Here is a 20,594-nt window from a genome sequence, read left to right as displayed (position 1 = left end):
GTATTCCAGTTTAAGGATGGCAGGACGCAGGCGGGTATTGAGCCCGAGATCTGCGGCGAACTTCGAATCGAGAATAGTCGTAGGGGAGCTGTGGAGCAATCTGGCCTCACCCCTGTTCGCTATTCAGCCGAAGCCCGAGTCCTTGTCCGAAGCCTGCGAAAAAAGTCCCGCTCGATGCCATTTCAAATTGGGTGATCAGCTGTCTAGCAGACGACAGCAGATCCGGACGATGCAGGGGGAGAACTGAAACGGAAAGCCCGGCACAAGAAGTGAATACGTTATCAGAAGATCGGAAGATGTGACGAAGGAGTTGATTTTTGAGCTGCCGTGCGTCTTGCCTAGACCTGACAGGCAGGCAGCATGTCAGACTACGCACACTACGGAAATCCTCTCAAGGAACTCGATTTAGGTAAATATGAGAGAGCGATCGATTTGGAACGTTCCTTCAGTCGAAAGAGTTTTTGCCTGATGACCCAGGCATGACCTCCATCGAGCATGATCTCTTCCATAGAATCTGGTCAAGGATTCATACCGCTCTCCGGGACCGGTTGACCGGGGAGCGTCCTGACTTTTTGAGGCGGATACAAGACTTGTGATCGTAACCACGAATCGCAGAACTGATAGACTGGAGAGCTGGCGATCGGAATAAAAAAGATTTCCGCAGACGAGGCACCGAAGAAGTTCAAAGATGACACAGTTCGAGACGAGAGGGGTCGCCGAAGATTCCACGGCGCGTTCACTGGAGGTTTCAGTGCCGGCTACTTCAACTCTGTCGACACAAAAGAAGGATGGGCTCCTTCCCAATTTATTTCGTCGAGATCCAATCGTGCGAGCAGGTCGGGACAGCAACCACAGGACTACATGGACAATGAGGTGATTCTTTGACTTGATCCGGAGAGCTCTGTAGTTGCTCGGGATCCATAAGAATCTTATGGCACTCAAACTCATCAATGTTCCGGACAGGACCTCGGAGACCTTGGTTTCGCTCCACAACGGCTTCAGCTCCAGGATGGGGCGCGGAAGGCGACGGGAGAAATCCAGTCAACGTCTTCCCATGCGGGTTTCGGTTCCCAACGAGAGCTCTTGGCGACCCCTCTGAAGAGGATCCTCAAGGGAGACCGGTTAGTGAGGCATTCCCAAATATGTACTAGCGCTGAGTAGAATCAAGATGAATTCCTGGACGATGATCTCTCGCCTTTCAGGGACAGTATCGGTGTCCTCATACTGAGAAGCATGGGCTGGAGAGATGGGAAAGGCATCGGTCCGAAAGTTTGCCTGAAATCTGGACTCGGCCCTCAACTGCCATCGGTGAGAAAGGCGTCCTATCATGTATGCTGTCGAGAGCTCAGAGTCAAGCTGGACAGAATGTCTAGGCTCCAAGTTCTGAGCTGTTTTCATGGTTTGATTCCGTTCCCAGGCTCTAGCTGAGACGGGAGTAGCCCCGGATGACATAGAGTTTGCTGAAATACAAGGAACCGATAAAGTCTGGGGACTCGGATATACGCCTGCGACCAGACTGGATCTTTTCGGTGAAAAAATAGATCGAGAGCGTCTGACCCAAACCACAGCCAAAGTTGGTGAGTTACGTCATCTGGAGAAAGATATACATCATTTACTCCGCGTGAAGTGAAAAGACAGATGCTTGAGACTATCCCATGTCGAATTTCCTCTCTAGGTGGACGCAGACTCGGTATCCGCGGTCAGGCTTTCGGCGTTGGTGCATTTGAGGAGGACGACGAGGACATTTACGCTAAAGACGATATGACGCAGTACGCCTTCGAGGAAGTGGATCACGGACGAGGAGACCGAACGAAGACGCCGCGGCATCCCATGATCGGTGAGATTACGGGAGTCGACAAGAGGAGTACTACATTTATTCATTCGTCATCCTGAGGGGATACAGCCTAATCGATGGAAGGGATTTATTCGCTGAGGCGTTCCATCCGGAGCCTTGATCATTTCGGACTCCGCTAAGGAGGAGCATTCCGCATAATTTCAGAACCAAAGAGAAAACAGACGCTCGGAGGCCTAATCGACGGATTTTTAGCGGTCGAGATCCACGCCGGTCCGTCTCAGCACGGCGCAAGCTCCATAGTCATCCCTCCCGACTGGAAACCCAAACCGATCCTAGACGAAAGTCAGACGAAGTTGTTGGAAATGAGTCGGGAGCAAAAAGTCGCCGCTCTCTTCCAGGGCCTACCGGAGGGTGAGATTCCGTGTTTGCGAGCATATGGAGACGGGGAATAATCCGCGAAAAGAATTCCACGCATGCCGATCGAATCCTGATCTCATCTCTTCCGTGCAGGATCTGTCTTCAATTTTCTCTCGGAAGACGCGCGAGCGAAAATCGAGGCGACTAAGAAAGCCATGATCGAACGCAAAAAGGTCTCCGACGAATCTGCCAGGACATCTGTAGCAGCAACCGAGGAGCCCGCGCCGGCGGGCAACAAAGGAACTACTGAAGAACAACAAGATCCCAAGACGCTAGGGGCCGTAGACATCTCCGCTCTGAGGCCGTTTGCAAGGGATCCGAACAAGCAAGAGCGCTTCGAGCGCTTTATAGCCTTCGCCGAAAAAGGCCACCGAGGTATGTGTCCTACTGATTTTCATTGATCAATTCCGTCCGACTCGTTTCCGGGGCCGAATTTGATTCGCGCCTGGCAGATATCATTAAAGTCGCTTTCCGCAGAGATGCTGGTCTCGATCCAACCGCCGCACTTCTCGGCGTGGGAAGCCGCCCTGGAGAAAAAAGACTTCGAGGCGGCTCTCGCGATTGTCAGGCCGAAACTCGGTCTGACCAGTCGCTTCGAGCGTCGGGGAGGGGACAATCCGCATGCATCCCTCCCGACGGGACTGGCTTCGGCGAGCGACATTCCAGCAGCGACTGTGAGTTTTTCTCGTTTCACGAAAACTTACCAAGAGCGCTCCGGGGGCTTGCAGAGAGCCTCCCTCCACCCATCGGTATTATTGGCCGAAAAGCGGCTCGTCTCACTGTTCCCAATGTGATTTTTTCCCGGTAACCGATAGATCGTGCCCGTCGACCAGAAGACCATAGGGCCACCCATCAAACCTCTCAAGGATTTCGGATCTCAAACCCACAGTCAATTCGTCTGGCATCCCGCGTCAGTACTATGCAAACGTTTCAACGTTCCTGATCCATTCCCGGGTCAAGAATTCGTTGGCATTCCCGCATCGAGCCTACTCCTGGATCAGGCGGTGTCCGATCCGGACGAGGAGCGAGACGACAGCCTCAAGGCTGTTGCCGGAAGAGACAAGCCGTCGGCGTCGCAGGGCGACGATTTCACGAGAAACACGACGCCGACTTCCGTAACCAGAATCAACATTGATGTTCCGCCTCTAGAACCGGAGAGTGAGAAGACACCACCTACAATGGATATTTTCAAGATGATATTCTCCGATGATGATGAGGAGGAGAGCGAAGAAAAACAAGACGCTGAAACCGACGAAAAAATTACGGAGCCTTCCGAAGTCGTCCCCTCCACTGCGGACAATGAACGCAAAAACACCGGGATATTTGCAAACATTGACCTCTCGCTTCTAAATAAGCGTCCCCCGCCGAAACCGATAGCGAAAGCCGCGGAAGCGAAGGCAACTGAGCAGGAAGACACCCTCGTACCGATGGGACCGAAACCTCCTCCTATTCTCGCTGTGGAGAGCGAGATCGTCCATAGGTTTCCGAGCAAGAAAGTAAAGAAGAAGCACAAATCTAAGGAGAAGAAGCGGAAGAAGGATTTGAAGTCAAAGAAATCCAAGCTGAAGAAGAGGAAGAAGAAATCAAAGCATAAAAAACGCGAGCGAGACGACTCTTCAACGGAGTCGTCTGAAGGTGAATCGACAGATTCTGAAGGGAGTCCCGCGGGAAAGAAGCGTCGGAAAAAGAACAAGAAGGAAAAACGGAAACTTGGAGCGAGGTACTCTTCGTCGGAGGATTCTATCGACTGCGCTGACGAAGGACGGCTTGAAGAACGCTCGAAGAAAAAGTTAGTTTCCAAGATTGGAGAATTTCCCACGAAAAGCTCGAACAGAGCCTCACATGTCTATAATTATACATTATCATATCGAATAATCGATAAGGCGAAACTGACAGACTGTATTTCACGTTCCAGGCTGAAGAACTTCCGGCCATCACCTTGAGCGGGCAGCGCCTCATGCGGTCAGAATTATCGCACTCGAAATATGAATGTGTACATAAACAACAAGAAAAGCTCTCTTGTTTCGAGAGATGTGTGGGAAGCTCTCGACTCGAGCATCGATCGCCAGAAGTCTCCGTATTTCCAATTCAAAAACTCATAAGACTCTTGTTCCCCCCGGTCATCATTTATTCAAGAACGGAGTCCCTCCACCGAGAGACTATGCTCATCGAGAGCCCGATTTCAGGTTCTTTCTCTTCATCTGGATTATCTCTTCGCGTTTCTTGACGAGACGATTGACGTCTCGCTTCTCCATCTTTTTCTTCTTGTTGATAGAGTCGAACAATCTCTTATCCTTCTTAGGGATCATCATAACCGCCAACTTCTTCTCTTCAGCCGACATCATCTTCTCGGCTCGATCGATGTCTACTTTAACTGGTTTTCCTTTCTTCACTGACATCTTCTTGGGACTCGGACCCTCGTTCACTTCTTTCTTCGCTTTCTTGGCGGGGGGTTGTCGCTCGACCTGATCTGCGTCCCTGTCTTCATTCTCTTCCTCGATCCTTCGAGTCATTTCTTCCTTGCTCAGCGGTTCATAGGCGCCCTCTTTCCGTTCGACGAACGGCGACAAGTGAGGGGGCAATTCAACCCCAGGGAAGTACTCCTCCACAGGAAGCAGACGACGCGCGTTCACGCAGTCGAAAACCCACTGAGGCTGGACGTAGTACCTGAGAATGAATGCAGGGCTTTGAATCGATCTCACAAAGTAAACCGTAGATGAATCGCGGGGTGGGGTATCACCGCATTTTCAAGACTCTCGAAATATTCTCCGGAAAGACACAAACCTGTTGATGACTTTGTGGCTCAAAACTGGTCGGTCAACGATGTGATGGGTGATCGATGTGTCCTTCTCGTCGAACGCCGCGCCCGGGAAAACATATGCGTCCCACGAAACCTGAGCGCCGAAACAACGGAGGACGAAGGTGAAGGGCTCTCGTGGAACTTCTCGGTTGAGGAATACCTTGAGTTTACTGAAGAGGTTCCGGAAACAGCGATCGGCTTCGGCAGACTGGTGAACACCGAGCGCGTCGACCTGCAATTCGGGATGAGAAAAAATGAGTGAGCGCTCCTTATCGAGGTGAGGGTCCCTCATGAGGGAAAGACCTCGAAGGCGCAAACATCTGTGCGAATATACCCACATCGTCGAAGTTGTCGATTTGAGCATCTTCGTCCATATCTTTCACTACGGTTTTCAGTGCAGTAGTCAGCGTTTCCAGATAGTCGTCCTTGGCGTCCTCGCCATCACAGAGCTCCTCGTCTCGGGCGTTTACTTTCTCGATAGCCAATTTAGGAGGGTAGACAAGGTTCGAATTGGTATACAATTTGTAGTTGATGAAGCCCAGCAGCGTCACGTAAAATTCCGTGAATGTAGTCATAATCCTCGCGTCGACATCGTCGCCTGTCTGAGGGAAGCCGTGCGGGACTACCCAGGTTACAGTTTGACCCTGGATATTCGCCTGATAGTAGAAGCCTTTGATGGAGATGAAGCACTTCATCAGTGATCGCGATTCAACGACGTAGTTCATGAATTCGACGCTCAATTTGCGGCACAATTGGAGAATTTCAGATTTATAGAGGCCAGACTTCGGTAGAGTTGCGAACAGGAAACACATTGACAAGGCATCGTCCAAGTCGCGAATAGCATCGATGAAAGTTGGATATCTGGAGGAGTCGTCGAGAAGATTGGATCAGTGCGGGAAGCACCCGAGCTGGGGCACGATATAAGTATCGAGCAGGGTTCATCCCGATTATTAATTAAGCATTTGTCGTCCGGCATCGGCCAACCCCCAGAGATTACCTTTCTTTCACAATGTGGTCGAGTCTGTAGGTGGGCTCATTATTACGAACGGTCTGTTCTTTTTCTTTCATCCGTTTGTCAATCGCCCTTCGCAGCTTTTTGGCGAAAATTTTCATCGCGCGGAACTTGGTGATGATCGGCTCGTGAGCGAGGAATCTGATGTCCTGAAGATGTCAAAAAAGAAGGCGATCATGACGGCCCCGCTCCCTTCGGTATTCAAAACGTATCGTTCCTTTCGCATAGGTATGAAGTGAAATTCACCTTTGCCAGGTAGTAGGTTTTCAATTGTCCCCCCGCCTTGTTCTTGTTCCTCGGCTCCACTGGATATATTCCTTTGAGGATGCATAGCCGTCTGACACAATTCAGACAGTCAGTTACACGACATCTCGACGACAGATCGGAATCGGGAGCTCAAGAGCAAGAGAGCGGAAAATTATTTGTTCCGTACCTGAAGTCTTTGAGTGAGAGCTGGAGTTTCTTGATCGCCTTGCCTCGGGACACGAAAGCTGTGGCAGCTCCCGCGGTTCCCTGTGATTGGGAAGTTTCGCGTTAGAGATCATGAGGATTCGAAGCCTCGGTCTTTCATGGGCTGGCGGGAGGCTTGAGACACGACCGAGAACAAGTCTTGGTCAGAGCCGCAGACTGAGTCTGAAGTCTCGCCACCCGATCGTTGCACCGATTTCATCGAGATAGAAAGAACTCCCTCGATGTGAACTCTATCCATTCATGCCGATGCCGGTACAATTTCAAAACTTCGATCGAAGGCTGAATCTAGAAATCGAAAACATGATGCTTCGAATCTTCACCAACAGTATACCGCGGTCCGACGCATGACTGTACCTTGCGTTTCTGAATTCCCATGATTAGGGAGACCTCGCTCTATCACAATTGTCCCAAGTCACCCGACTATAATCGTGAGAGACAATCAAACAATATACAGAATCGAACAGAGCTCGAAAGCGCACCACTCCAATAGCACGTGTTGCTCTAAGATCGGAAGCACCACGCGGAGTGGGTGTCCTGTGTGGGATAGGAAAGGGAAGGAATTCGAGCGGCACTTCGATGTCGAGAGTTGAAGGGATGCGCCTCGGCCATTAAGGTTATTCATTCTTCATTGAGCGGAGATTGATTCTGCGGTTGTGCTCGATGTTCCTTGGGACTACGATGACAAGTACCTTCGACTCATCCCAGAGAGCACAACTTCGGAGGAATAATGAATTGAGAGATTATTCCCGCCGACGCCATCGGCACATCCCTTGAAGAGTTTCGGGACGCAGAAATCCGATACAAGGGGAATCGCTTCGCCGACGGAGACGACAGACGAGCTCCTCGAAGGACGACGTCATATTCGATGACCGACCAATCTGATCCAATTAGCGTTTCAGCATGGATATTTCCAACCGCTGCCGATTGTGGAGAGGATTGAAGCATCCGATAATAATCGACTGTATTTCAGGATCAGGAACTTCTCTGATCATTCGCCCACCAAGGGCCACGAGACCTGCCTTTGCGATTGCAGGAGCTTCTCGTACCCCGGATCTCCCCTCGAGAGCCCCGGGGAAGTTTTTCCAATGAGCCTTTGCCATAGAGACAGAGAACTACTCACGATAGGGATTGGCCGGAATTCTTGTGCTCTTTCACTTTGATTACCTCCCTTATCCCTCCCGGAAGCTCGGGGCGTGCTTCAGGATAGGAGAATCCACCGACTGCTGGAACAAATCGGGGTGGGAGCATATCGTGCCATCGTTGGGGTTGAACGTGGCGCGCGATAGGCCCGTATCTGACGTGATCATAGCACCGACCGAGCGGTGTTCCGACCGGTTGCATGCTTCTGATTTCCGACCTCTTCACAGGACGGCCTGCAGGAGTTTGGCTATGGAAATTAATTAAGAATAGGGAATCGCCCAGGAGTGCTATCCCAGGGATATTTCTGGGTTCGGGAGACCCTCATCAAACCAGCCGTGTCACTGGAACGAATCGCTGTGACTTTCGATGGACTCCCGTATCCAATTCATCCTGAGTGCCCTAATCTGACCTCAAATTCAAGAATGTCCCTCATCACTCATCATCCCGCCGTATGTACAATGAGTCCCTCCGATGAGTGTGGTTCGATTCAAAACGGCTCCAGCCGCATCGGGATTCCGATAGTCTTTCAAGGATATCGAACGTCTCTCGTATCTGTCCATCATTAGTTTTCCGGAAGTCCCTGCTGGGTCAGAGCTGATTCTCAACCCGCGCTCATCGCCGCCCGTTACTGCCACTAACAGAAGCTCTTAGCCCCGGGCGTAGCCTTCGGTCTCCGCGGGCATCTAGTGACTACGACGGTTTGTTTTCAAAGTCGACAAGAGCTGTTCCTCTCAGAGGAAGAGCCAGAGGGGAGCCCAAACTGTGTTGTGATATGCTTAAAATAAGTTAGATTTAGTCTCCACGAATAAGCATGGGGATTTGCTTCGGGCGGAATACTCACCGACGGTAGGTGACGAGCGTCTCAGTGCTGTCTTTCTCCTCATTCATTCCTGAATGCAAAAATAGTCGCCTTATAGGGGTCCTCGAAACTTCTAAACCCCACCGTCGTTCCTGACAGCTGTACTGGTCGCTGGTAGCACAGGGATAACACTGTGACGTTAAGTCAGAGTCGCCTGCAGAGTACTTCTCTAGTTCTCTGGGGGACGCTCCTGACGGAGGGAGACTCCAGGGAGACTTATGTTACAATGGAGGACTTCAATGGAATATACACTCGCAACTTCCGACAAGTTCTGTTCTAACAGGTTTCGAGTGACTTCTCCCGCGGAGGTTTGCTGATCGGGGGTAGATGGAATAATTTGTTTCTCATTTCCAGAATGACCGATGAAGATTCTTGCTACGAAGCTACATCCTTGGCTGAGGTGAGCGTTAGAGCGGTTCGTTGCATTTGTTTTGCAGAGTGTGATCGAGTTTCATTCAAGCTTGAGTCGGAATAACCAATTGAATAATTTCAAAACATGCTGCAGTTCACACTAATGGTGGAGGATGAGGTAAGAGAGCTCTTGACCATGGATCTCCTCGAGAGCGGTTGTTCTTCGAGAAGTTTTCTTTAGGTCGGGTCGGGTCTTTTCACGCACCGTGATTCGAGACATTCACCCTCTATTTATCGGACTATCATCGCCGCAGTCCCTTCGGAGAATTGACTGGATTTTTCGATATGTTTTCGTATCCCGTTCAATTAAGCTGTGGGCTCGATTTTGGGTGGAATCGTTTCTTCATGAGATCGGATTCTCAGTTCTTCCTCGTTGAGCGGTGCCTAGTCGAATCTGCTTCCCTGGCAGATGCTGTCCCATCGGACTAGAGTAGATGCGCGAGGTGACCGATTCAGCAGGACATGAGTCTATCTGCTGATTGAGTTTAACTTTCATTTGCAGCCCAATAGAATATGGAGATATATCCCGAAATGGCTTCAACGGAGACCGAAGTTCGTAATCGGTTCGACGAATCCTTACTCGAATCTCGGTCAGGAGGAAGGCAGAGATCGTGAGTTCTTTACGTAACACTGGATTGATCGGCGGAATTCATCGATCCTCGACAGCTTGATCCGCCGACTATGCTTCGGTGCTATAACTTTCGAAGTGTCCTCACTCGAACGTTGCTTTCCCAGGTGAATTATACAATCCAGTCGTGGACGGTCGAGAATTATGGCCGCACGAAAGTCCCGACGTATGGGCCGTACCTGCCGATGAACCAGCGAACGAACGGGCTTCGAATAATAATCTACGCATAAATTCGAAAGAAGCCATTGCTTCAGGCTCGCACTCGTCGATTGACCTCGAGTGGGAGAACGACGGAGGTACTCGGAAGTTATCTCGGAAATGTTCGATTCAATTCACATCTATATTTTTATCATCCCGATCATCGGGCAAACATCATTCCGACCTCACTCTCGTCGTTTTGGATTTGCAGTCTTACCGAGAACCTGCGACGTATCTCAGAGAAGACCGTCTACGGAGCATCATGAGAGGATGAGTTTGAATTCTGTGACATCGCATAGAAGTCGGCATTCGTCACTATCGAACGACCTCGAATGGGATGAGGATTTCGCTGACCCCTACACTTTCCAGTCTCTGCGAGTGGATTTCGATACGGAGCAGTTGATAGCAGAAATCGACAAAATGACTGAGAAAGCGTTGAAAGAAACCGAACACGAAGATAAATCTCTCCCACCTTTCGAATCTCTCGATAGCATGGCTAGTTTGTGAACCTCCTCCGAAAGCAAACTTCGCCTCCGGTGATGCTCTGACGGCTGTCCGAGTTTTCCGACGCCCGATGCCTACGAACGAGATCTCTCGTCGAGCCCCCTCGTGGCCCCCCAGACACATAACTTGTGACAAAGGGCTCATCTAGAACCAAAACAATGCAAGATAAGTATTGAATTCTGAAGTGCTCAAGTTTGGGTACCTGGACCGACCGAGCGAGCGACTGCCGTACGAGTGGGCAATGCGTCCGGTCGGGAGAGTGCTTGTGCCAAACCGTACGAAGTGATATCATCATATCGAGTGTGAATCGTGAACTTGAAGATAAATCGGAAAATATTCCGGGTCTTCAAGTCGGGGATAGATTATCTACGCATCATACAGAACCCTCACAATCCTCGAAATTCTTCGACCCCGGCGGCATCACATTTCTACTTCTTAAATTCGTTGCTCTTCCGAAACCTGTGTATGTCGAACATTTATAAGAATTGTACACAAGAGGTTGAGCAGTGTGCCCCGCCCATCGAACCCTAGGTATCAAAGAATTCCCTACGAGCAGCGATCCGTAGAAGCTGCGGAGAGATATATGTATTTTCTGATTATGCAATATTTTTTCACCATGGCGATCGTGCCGAACGTGAGAGATTTATATTTGAGAGAGAGGAGGCGTGACAGAGAGAGAAAGACTACTGTATTTTGTACTGTCATGTGAGTTGGCCACATTCCACTTCTTTCTAGAGAGGAGACAAAATGACAGAGGTGCATGAGTCGATTGGAGACGGTGAGGTGATAGAAATTCCGACTTGTGAGCTCCTGTCGGCTCTTCGGATTTGACTCATAATACAATGCATTTTTTAGCATTCGAAATGCTCGGCCAGATGACTGACTCCAAGCTGCTTTGTCGCGGCGGAGTCCTGGGAACTCTCAGGGAGAGGTATGCCGCGCCGTGTAATCGATGGAGCATATGTAAAATGTTGTGCTATGAGCTAGTCGCCAGATCATCTATATACTCGGTAATGAAGCGGTCTTCTTCCCTTGTAAAGCAGTATTTGGATAAATGTACCTCGGAACGTGGCAACCCATTTATCAAGCATGGATGAACATGAAAGTAAATACGACTAATTTAGAGGCGCTCTGTTTTCATTCTTTCACCTTTTGCTTCTGGGCTCTGAAGCTCCAGGCGAAATCTCACGAGAGCTCGTGAGCCAGATTCAGCATCGACGGCTGCGCGGTACTCCACTCGGGAGAGGCGCGGAAGCTGAGGACTTCTCTCATTCGTGTTATTTTGAATTTATTCACCATCATGCCAACCTTTTACATACAACTTCCACGCAGGGAGAGACGACCGATATCTAGCTTCTGGTCTGAAGGGTGAACGGATTCGTCACCGTTCAAGCAAGAAACTTCATTTACACACAATTTTCACCCCTTCGACGAGAACGCAGTAGAATTCAATTGATCCCACGCTGCTCATATGTTTTTCATGCAGACCGAGCATCTCGAAACATATTTCGACAGTGGGCCGTGACTGTTCTGCTCCGCGGTCATGCTCGTTGGTGTTTGGAACATGGAGGAAGGATCCACGTGAGCTAGCCAGAAACCGAGTTTGTTGGCGAAATGGCTGCAGCTGCCTCGGGCCCCGTTGCACTCGATGAATGGTACGGTGACGAAGTGCTCGAGACACGATCCCGAAGACGAAAGTGACTGTCCCCCACCCCGAGCTCCAGCACCCGTGTGCATAGCCCATGAAAATCCTTGCCAAAGGCTGGTGTAGCCCGTGGGACATTTGGGAACTTCACTCGACTGGCTGTGGATTGCGAACGTGTAGTTCGGAACCTCACAAACGACACATCGGGAGACGTAGTCCTCGATTTCGTCTCCGCTGAATGGCCGCGTCTTATACGGGAGCATTGTGTTCAGCCAGTATGAGCGATCGTTCCGGGCAGCGTAGTTGCATGAATCCGTGTTCTCGCAGAACATGAAGGGCATTGTGTTGAATCGTTGAAGACACGATCCCGGCTGGCCGAGGTCTTGGCTGTTCGGATTACCGTTTCCTGAGGGAAGCCAAGGGTATTCAGGACGCATTCTCGGAAACGGCACGCTTCAGGACTTAATCCTGACGGAGGGCATAAATGAGGGCCCGAATCGTGAAGGATCCGCACACGCACCTTCAAAGAAGAGAAGCGAGTATCCTTCCCAGAGTTTGAACCACCGGTTGGGGCATTTTGGGATCTCTTTCGATTGAGAATGTATGACCAGCGTCGATCCGACTTGTTCTTCGAGTGCTGTCCAGGATGCCTCGCCCGGTGGTCCGGGAGGTCCCACCATGCCTGGCGGTCCGTCGATACCTGCAATGGAGAGCATTCACAAGAAATATCCTAAGGAGACATCCACGCGATACCCGGAGAAATGGAGCTCGTATAACCTGGCCATCCTCTCGGACCGGGACCACCAGGCTGTCCTGGCGCTCCGGGAGGTCCGCTCCTGCCGGGCATTCCGATCAAGGCCGGTTCTCCTTTTTCGCCCCTGATGCCCGGTTCGCCGGGGGGTCCGAGAGCTCCGGGCAAGCCAGGATAACCACGCATGCCGGGCTCGCCGGGCGGTCCAGGGTATGAAGTGCCTGGGTTCGCTCGAGCCGGGGCTCCAGGCGGGCCCTGGGGACCTGTTTGATAATTTGGATCATTACCGACGTACTCCTCCGACCGAGACGCATCATCCGAATCATCTCGTTCCACTTGAGATCGATTCCATGGGTCTTGACCTGACCTTGGAATCCGGGCAGCCCATGTGGTCCAGGATCTCCTGCATCTCCTTTCGGTCCGCGTTCTCCGTGCAAGCCGGGACTTCCGGGCGGTCCGCTGGGTCCTTGATCACCTTTGTCACCGGGTAGGCCGGGCAAGCCTATTTCGCCCGGGTATCCTGGATAGCCCTTCTCGCCTGGCAGTCCGGGCGCTCCCTCCACGCCGAATCCTGGTTCACCCTTCTGTCCTACGGATCCGGGGCTGCCTGGGTCTCCCTTGGAGCCTTCGTCCCCTTTGTCTCCAGGAAGACCTGGTATTCCGTCCTGTCCAGGAGGTCCGGGGATGTTTCCTGGAAGGAAATCGAGAGCCATCGCAGGATGTCCACTCGGCGTAGATCTGATCCCGGAAAGCCATCTCACAGAACCGCGCCTACCTTCGCCTGGGCGACCGGCCTCGCCTTTTGGACCGTCAAAGCCATCCCTGCCTGGATCTCCCTTCTGTCCTGTGTAGCCGCGAGCGCCTGCTTCCCCAGGAGGGCCTGGATCTCCGCGGTCTCCTTTCACACCTTGGACGGCCCATCCTGGTTGACCTGGCTCGCCGGGCGGACCATCGTTCCCGCTGGGTCCTTCGACGCCGGGCTCTCCCTGAGTCCCGGTTTGACCTGGCAGACCGGGTAAGCCTGTCTGTCCTGCGTGGGAGAAAATTCTGGAGTTGAGCGTAGAGGTCGCGGATAGGGGGGGGGGACTCGAGTTCAATGAAGCGTCACGAGGATGATAAACTGAAAATAAGCATCATTGAACGCGTAGCTAACCTGGGGCACCCACGCGTCCTGGGTCACCTTTCTGCCCTTTCAGACCGTCCGATCCTGTCAGACCCACCCTGCCCTCGGGTCCCATCGGACCCATCGGCCCAGGGGGTCCATCGGCACCGGGTAGTCCTTCTCTGCCGGGTACTCCTGGGGCTCCAGAATCTCCTAAGTATCCCGGAGGGCCCGGCTCACCTTGGATGCCGTCCCGTCCCGGCGAACCCTTCACCCCGTCCCTTCCATCCGCTCCAGGGTCACCTTTCTGTCCTGGTAGCCCGTAGTACCCTTGAGGCCCTGGCGGCCCATCGATTCCAGGTAATCCGGGATCACCATTGTCTCCTGGCATGCCCATGTCGCCCTTTGGAGCAAGGTGAGCATTGAGGATTCGGGTACCGTGGGTCGTGCTTTCGGGCTCCCTCATAGGGGAAAAGTGAGGATACTCTACCTTTATGCCGATTGGTCCGGGCGGTCCCGGAGGTCCGTCACGCCCAGGGACGCCGGGAAGCCCATCTCCTCCGGGAGGACCAGGTGGCCCAGGTAAGCCCTCCGGGCCCTGTTCTCCTGGCTGTCCGAAGCCTGGTATACCCTTGTCTCCTTTAGGTCCCGGATCCCCGGCTGGTCCCTGAGGTCCGGGAGGACCATCCAGTCCATTACGCCCCGGTAGACCTGCCGATCCCTTCTCCCCCTTGGCGGAAGCTGCACCCGGTTCACCTTTCGCTCCATTAAATCCTGGGAGCCCTCTGTCTCCCTTCAGCCCAGGGTATCCGGCGAGTCCGGGGAATCCGATAGGACCTTCATTACCCTTCTCTCCGGGAGGTCCGGGTAGGCCCGGTCGACCGTCGGCTCCACGATATCCCGGTGATCCAGGAGGTCCGGGAGGTCCTGGTTGAGTCGGAGAGGCGATTGTAAAGAGCGACGATGATTATTGTTGTTTTTTTTAAATCAGATAATCCTACAACGCCACAGACCCTCCAGCGACCGCTGCTCTATACATACAGAGTGGGGTGCTTGAACTCACCGCTGTAACCCGGAAGTCCTTTCTCTCCGCGAATACCAGGAGGACCCTCGAATCCGCGAGGACCTTCCAAACCGTCCAGACCAGGTTCTCCTGGGAGCCCCGCCGATCCGGGAGCCCCGGGCGGCCCTGTATCCCCTACCGGACCCTCGTTCCCAGGGAAACCCGGAGAGCAATTCACGCCGGGATCACCGGGGGCTCCGTCGCGACCGGGGAAACCTGCATCTCCCTTGGGGCCGGGCGTTCCTTCTAAAGCCGGCTCTCCTTTTTCGCCCTGGAAGCCCGGAAGACCCGGGGGACCCAAGTCTCCCGGAGGACCTGCCGGACCAGGCAAGCCGTTGAAGCCGGACGGTCCATCAGCCCCAGGCCTCCCGGGCGCACCAGGCTCCCCACGGGGCCCCATTGGTCCCGGAGAACCCGACGGTCCTGGGAATAGCGCAACGAGTTACTCGAAAGCCTGCGGAGAAATTGAGCGACCAATACAGATACGTTCTGAGTTTCTCACCCGGTAAACCAACACCGGGATCACCGGGTATCCCATATGGACCCTGTGGACCGACTTTTCCTTGGTCTCCTTTTTGACCCGGAGGTCCCGGTAAGCCTGGGGCTCCTTCAGGGCCCATAATCCCCGGTGGACCCAAGGGACCAGGTGGACCTCGGGGTCCTGGAGTACCCGGGAAACCGATATCGCCCTGTGCGCCATCGATCCCGGGCAAGCCATCCCTTCCGGGACGACCGCGTTCTCCTCGCAGTCCGGTGAGTCCAGACTCGCCTTTCGGTCCCTTATCTCCGGGCGGCCCAGTCAGTCCTCTCTCCTTGTCTGAGAATGGAACGGAATCCGCATGGATCGATCAGAAGGCAGCTCTGTTCTTCAGAAGAGCTGATTTTCATCGGTGATTCATATAAGTATCCGAGAGACCCACCAAGATGATGGGTTCTCGGATCGCCTTCCCCCTGTCGGTTTGGACCGAGCAATAGCTTACATTTGATGTCTGATGGAGCTGGAGGACCGGGCTCTCCTTTCTCGCCCTTGTCTCCTGGAAGTCCTGGGAGTCCCTCAACACCTCCTGGTCCGGGCCTGCCTCGCTCGCCATAGCCAGGCGGTCCCGGAAAACCGGGATCTCCGGGACTACCGGGCTCACCTTGCAGGCCAGGAGAGCCGATCGGACCCGGCAAGCCCTGGATCGAGAGCGGAATTACAAGGGTATTCCCAAGCCGAATCGGAGCTGCGGTCTGTTGTGGACAGGCTCTGCTCAAATGATTAAACATACACTCCTTCCTAAACAACTTACGTCGTAACCGGCATATCCAGGCGGTCCAGACTGACCAGGGCTCCCTGGAGGTCCCTCGGCGCCGGGAGCGCCCTCGATACCTGGGGCTCCAGGGGCACCAGGCGGTCCTGGGAATCCCTTCTCGGCTGGTCCCTCGTAGAAGAAATCATTTCCCTTGTCGCCCTTGGGTCCTGGCAGACCCATCAAACCGTCCGGACCCTGAATAATCGAGGGAGGACATGAACGTATGACTCTATTCCGAATATGATCTCGAAGGGTATAGGCCATATCGCCCTGAAGGGCTGCATCGTACCACGTCACCGGGTGGACCGCGGTCACCAGGAGTTCCATCCAATCCTCTCTCGCAAGGTAATCCTGGCATGCCGCTGTAGCCTTTGTCTCCTTTCTCCCCATCGATACCCATACGACCGGGCAGACCTTTCGGACCGGGCAGTCCAGGGAAGCATGCATTGCAGACACCTCCGGAATCCCCCTTGTCCCCAGGAAGGCCGGGCAAGCCCGGATGGCCTGGCCTGCCTTCTTGTCCTTTCAGTCCCGGGAAGCCAGCGATTCCGGGTTCGCCTTCAAAGCAAATCACCTCAAAATACGGTCACTCAGCGACCGGAGAGGGGGGCGAGCGGGAGAGACGGCAAACATTCCTCGACATTCCAGCCACTGACCTGGTCTCCCCTCTTGAGAATCACCCGGAGTTCCTGGCAGACCCTTGGGACCCGGATAGCCTGGCTGACCGGGCGGACCATCTTTACCCGGGAGACCCGCCGTGCCTGGCTCCCCAGGGAAAGATCGTCCATCCAATCCACGATCTCCTTTCGGTCCTGGCGTACCGGCTGTACCCTGGATGCCCGGCATTCCGGGGGAGCCCGGAATGCCTTGCAGACCCATTTCACCCTTGTCTCCGGGTATTCCAGGATGTCCATCAGCTCCAGGGTTTCCCGGATCACCGTCTTTCCCTGGGTATCCCGGTGGACCTGGGAAGCCTTGATCGCCTCTATCGCCCTTCGCTCCCACTGGACCCATGGGACCTGGTACGCCTTTGTCACCTTTGTCTCCGGGCGGGCCCACGGTTGAGCCACCGAATGTCTGAAAAGATTCCACGGACATATTCCATGGGAGCCGACCATCCCAAAAAATTTATTATTTCCCTTGTTCGCTCGAACTCACGGCGGGGGATCCGGGCGGTCCCGTATCTCCTTGCAAACCAGGCGATCCGGGGGGTCCCATGTCACCAGGAATCCCTGGCTCCCCAGGGCGTCCAGGCCTACCGCTCGAGCCCATGTCGCCCTTGAAACCGCTCAGACCAGGCTGGCCCGGGAAACCGGGCACGCCCGGTCTGCCCATCGGTCCCGGAGATCCCTTGTCACCTCTTTCGCCGGACGCACCGGCTTGACCCTGAAATGAGTATCATCCGTCCGCGTATCGATTCGGAAAGGAAGGGGCGGGGTCAACGAGTCGACACCGTGCGATGTACGTCGGAGACAGCGGGCAATCTCAATTCGATCACAATGCGTACCGGAACTCCAGGTGCACCCGGAGGACCCGCGACAGTACAGAAACCAGTTTCTCCTTTGATTCCCTTATCTCCTTTATCGCCGTACACGACTTTCTGGGGTGGGTCTCCATCCTTGACGATGAGCCGTCTATCATCGGGACATAGGGCAGCTTCTCCTTTGACGCCTTCTTCTCCTTTATTGCCCTTGTCCCCCTTCGGTCCTGAAGCTGAGAAACCTGGAGGTCCAATTTCTCCAGGCATACCCGGGGAGCCCTGCGAAACCCGATTCCGAACTGATGAGTAATTCCCGAAAATTATTGATATTCATCCGCTCAAGTTGTAATCTTCATAAAAGGAAGATCACTCACGTCTGTTCCAGGAGGTCCGGGAATGCCGGGAACGCCGGGCAGTCCTTCTCTCCCGGGATTTCCGGGACTTCCGGGCGAGCCAACTTCTCCTGGATAGCCTTGTTCACCTTTCTCGCCGTCCCTACCGAACGCGGGTTCACCCTTTGGACCCGGAGGTCCCGGGAAACCTGGCGCGCCGTCAGCTCCACGAGCTCCTGGGAAACCGGGCCTGCCGGCTGCCCCATCGGTCCCTTTGCAGCCTGGGCTACCCTGAATACCCGTTTTGCCAGCCTGACCTGACAGGAGTTCATGCGTCAGCAAAGAGCGAGGGAGTAGATTTTAATATTCGGGACAAATCGGCGTAGCTTACCTGGTGCTCCTGGATGTCCTGGTTCTCCAGCGATTCCCGGTATTCCTCGAGGGCCTAGGTCTCCGCGTTCACCTTTTGGTCCAGGAGCTCCCGGCAAGCCAGCTTCGCCTTTGTCACCGCGGGGACCCTCATCACCAGGCTCGCCGCGCAGTCCTAAGTGGCAAATTACTTAGGGTGACTCACTCGCCCTCATAAGAGATGTGTTTTCATTTATATTTTATCTGCCACGGCCTAGGATTTTCGTTTTCCAATCTATGAGCATCACGCTCGCGATTGATCCCTCCGGTCCACGCACATTTTCCTCACGGAAAGGATGCAGACGAGCGACTTTTTTTTATTTCATTGAAGGAAGGCGTCGTGGATTTTTTTCTACTAACCCATGCTGCCAGGGAAACCCTTCATTCCTTGAGCGCCGGGCGGGCCCCTCTCCCCGACGCATTTCTGGGACGCGGGGGAACAGTCTCTGCAGTAAGGTCGGCCGCTTGGGAGACGATTGTTCGAAGAACTCTGTGACCCGACACCGTATGCTTCCGTATAGTATCCATAGGTTCCATAGCGCTGAAATCGTAGAAGTCGAGTTACTCGCCGCTGACGTCAGAAGGCGCGCCCTTGATCAGGTGGAACGATGTACGGGTCGATTTCCAAGAATGAAGGAGAATACCCGTTTGGTTTCTGATTTCGTTTGGCTGAATCATTTCTGTCCGGACAAAGTACATCTGTGCACTCTGCACTGCGCTGCTTTGATGTTCTATCATTCGTTTCCATCCGAGAAGATACGACTTATCACTCAGCGACTGATAAGAGCCGCTTCGAACAAAACGTGGAGCCAGGTGGACATTGTTACAATTCTTTCATCGCTCTATGGCCCACATAGATAAGTAGTACCAGGTTTTCATTACCGAAATCATTAGGGAGCGACAGCGGCGATTTCGAATAGATTCTATCGTGTCTTCTTCCTCGATACTCGAGGTCGGACCGAGCGACCGATCAGGAGTCGAGAGGTCCGTCGACCGATCGAATGAGGGACCGCAGGGTGGGGGGGGGGGAGAGGGGAATTGAATGCATCAAGCCCGAGGAAAAGCAATGGGACGTCGAATGCTTATGGGCCGGCCGGAGAGACGGACGCTTTACGGAGGGAGTAGTTTTCGGTTCGAAACTTCGTCGGAAGTCGTGCGACAGCAGGAGAGATTTCAGGGGAAATGCATGCGTTCCCGAAGGACCTTTCGGGGGCTTCCCACTCCATGCGCCGGGACGATCCCAATACGAGATCCAGAAGAGAAAGAGGGGGTTAGGGATCGCGACGAACTGAGCGGAACTCGTGAGGAGGCTCCGATATCTTGCAGAAATTGGCTCAGCTCCGAAACATCTGCTCGACGTCGAATTCTCTCAGGCGGAAGAGCTCCGACAGTCCAACATGGGTTTGAAAGGCCGCAGCGAGTCATATCGAGCAAAACCGTCCGCAGTCCGTCCAACCGATAATGCTGTCACTGACCTCGTCTTTAGATCTCTCATCGCGCGTCGTTTCAGGTTTCCCCGGGGCCCCCGACTGGAGCAGTGTTTTCACGCTGAGCCACTCTCCGTGAGACGCGATCCTGACAATCGCGGATGTTCTAATAAATCTCACAGAGCAATAATCAACAAAACGCTCCGTCAACAATGTCTGCGAAGTGTCATATGACTTTTCCGGGGCGCGGATCTTACGACACGCACGCAATGTTCGCTCTGACGGGGGGAAATGGGAGAGGAGGGGCAGGCGAGATCTGGAGGTGCAGGTTTCGGAGAGAATCACTGGACACACTAGCGTCTGAGTCCTTCGAGCCCACTGCCCGAGCTCTATCGATAGGCAGCGCCATCGCCAGGTGAGGGACACCACCTCCAGAGCAGTGATTCCGGAAGCCTGTCTCATGCGATCTCATTCGACTCATGACTGCGGAAGTTTGCGTCCCTCTTGGACTAGGCGGAGGGACTGGACCACTCCCGCATGTCTTCGGCTTCGGGACTGAGGGAATCTCAAGGCCAGAAGGATGCATGGATTTCTATCCTTCCCACAAGATTATCGAATCTGATCGGCCTCATGAACTCGAGTCTATGATTATTGAATTGATTGGCGTGTATTCGCAAGCTCTTGAAGAAGCCTCTAGCCGGGGCGACCTTCAAGCCCCAAGAAGAAGTGGGGGCAAAAAATTGATTTCTTAATCCGGAATCATCCAACCGGCGAGCTCGACGAGAAAACTTCTGCTGTAACCTGACTGCTTCCGCACATTCCCGGGACGGGTTGACTCGACGGGCCGACTGGAGTCGTG

General features: G+C 53.6%; 4 protein-coding genes across 4 annotated transcripts; 2 read left to right on the top strand and 2 right to left on the bottom strand.

Annotated features, from left to right (window-relative positions):
* The first annotated feature begins 236 nt into the window (after positions 1 to 236).
* On the top strand, positions 237 to 4,155 carry LOC100902270 (G patch domain-containing protein 1). Its single transcript, XM_029111485.1, has 10 exons — positions 237 to 409; positions 665 to 873; positions 964 to 1,121; positions 1,203 to 1,308; positions 1,418 to 1,577; positions 1,676 to 1,837; positions 2,000 to 2,206; positions 2,306 to 2,587; positions 2,690 to 2,886; positions 3,028 to 4,155. Exons 1-10 carry the CDS (start codon positions 361 to 363, stop codon positions 4,153 to 4,155), a joined length of 2,658 nt encoding a protein of 885 aa, XP_028967318.1. The 5' UTR covers positions 237 to 360.
* A 185-nt stretch (positions 4,156 to 4,340) lies between these two features.
* On the bottom strand, positions 4,341 to 7,020 carry LOC100903033 (pescadillo homolog). The gene is made up of 7 exons (XM_003743289.2): positions 6,850 to 7,020; positions 6,458 to 6,537; positions 6,271 to 6,361; positions 6,010 to 6,173; positions 5,351 to 5,873; positions 4,997 to 5,244; positions 4,341 to 4,879 (listed from the first exon to the last, which is right to left on the bottom strand). Exons 1-7 carry the CDS (start codon positions 6,868 to 6,870, stop codon positions 4,378 to 4,380), a joined length of 1,629 nt encoding a protein of 542 aa, XP_003743337.1. The 5' UTR covers positions 6,871 to 7,020; the 3' UTR covers positions 4,341 to 4,377.
* Positions 7,021 to 8,370: 1,350 nt separating this feature from the next.
* LOC100902883 (uncharacterized) lies at positions 8,371 to 11,236 on the top strand. The gene is made up of 5 exons (XM_003743288.2): positions 8,371 to 8,481; positions 8,849 to 8,894; positions 9,408 to 9,516; positions 9,641 to 9,829; positions 9,943 to 11,236. Exons 1-5 carry the CDS (start codon positions 8,447 to 8,449, stop codon positions 10,236 to 10,238), a joined length of 675 nt encoding a protein of 224 aa, XP_003743336.1. The 5' UTR covers positions 8,371 to 8,446; the 3' UTR covers positions 10,239 to 11,236.
* A 307-nt stretch (positions 11,237 to 11,543) lies between these two features.
* On the bottom strand, positions 11,544 to 18,672 carry Col4a1 (Collagen type IV alpha 1). The gene is given in 18 exon segments (XM_029111484.1): positions 11,544 to 12,286; positions 12,401 to 12,580; positions 12,658 to 12,894; positions 12,999 to 13,322; positions 13,407 to 13,661; positions 13,785 to 14,136; positions 14,224 to 14,673; positions 14,717 to 15,219; positions 15,299 to 15,613; positions 15,777 to 15,972; positions 16,086 to 16,283; positions 16,378 to 16,646; positions 16,745 to 17,165; positions 17,247 to 17,474; positions 17,596 to 17,847; positions 17,943 to 18,217; positions 18,292 to 18,444; positions 18,669 to 18,672. Coding segments are annotated over 18 exon segments (5,196 nt in total). The 3' UTR covers positions 11,544 to 11,702.
* Between the last annotated feature and the right edge of the window lie 1,922 nt (positions 18,673 to 20,594).

Source organism: Galendromus occidentalis, unplaced genomic scaffold (assembly GCF_000255335.2).
Source record: "Galendromus occidentalis unplaced genomic scaffold, Mocc_1.1 scf7180000077442, whole genome shotgun sequence".
Lineage (NCBI taxonomy): Eukaryota > Metazoa > Arthropoda > Arachnida > Mesostigmata > Phytoseiidae > Galendromus > Galendromus occidentalis.
The sequence above is the reverse complement of the archived record's forward strand: the minus strand, read 5'-3'. Positions and strand labels throughout refer to the sequence as shown.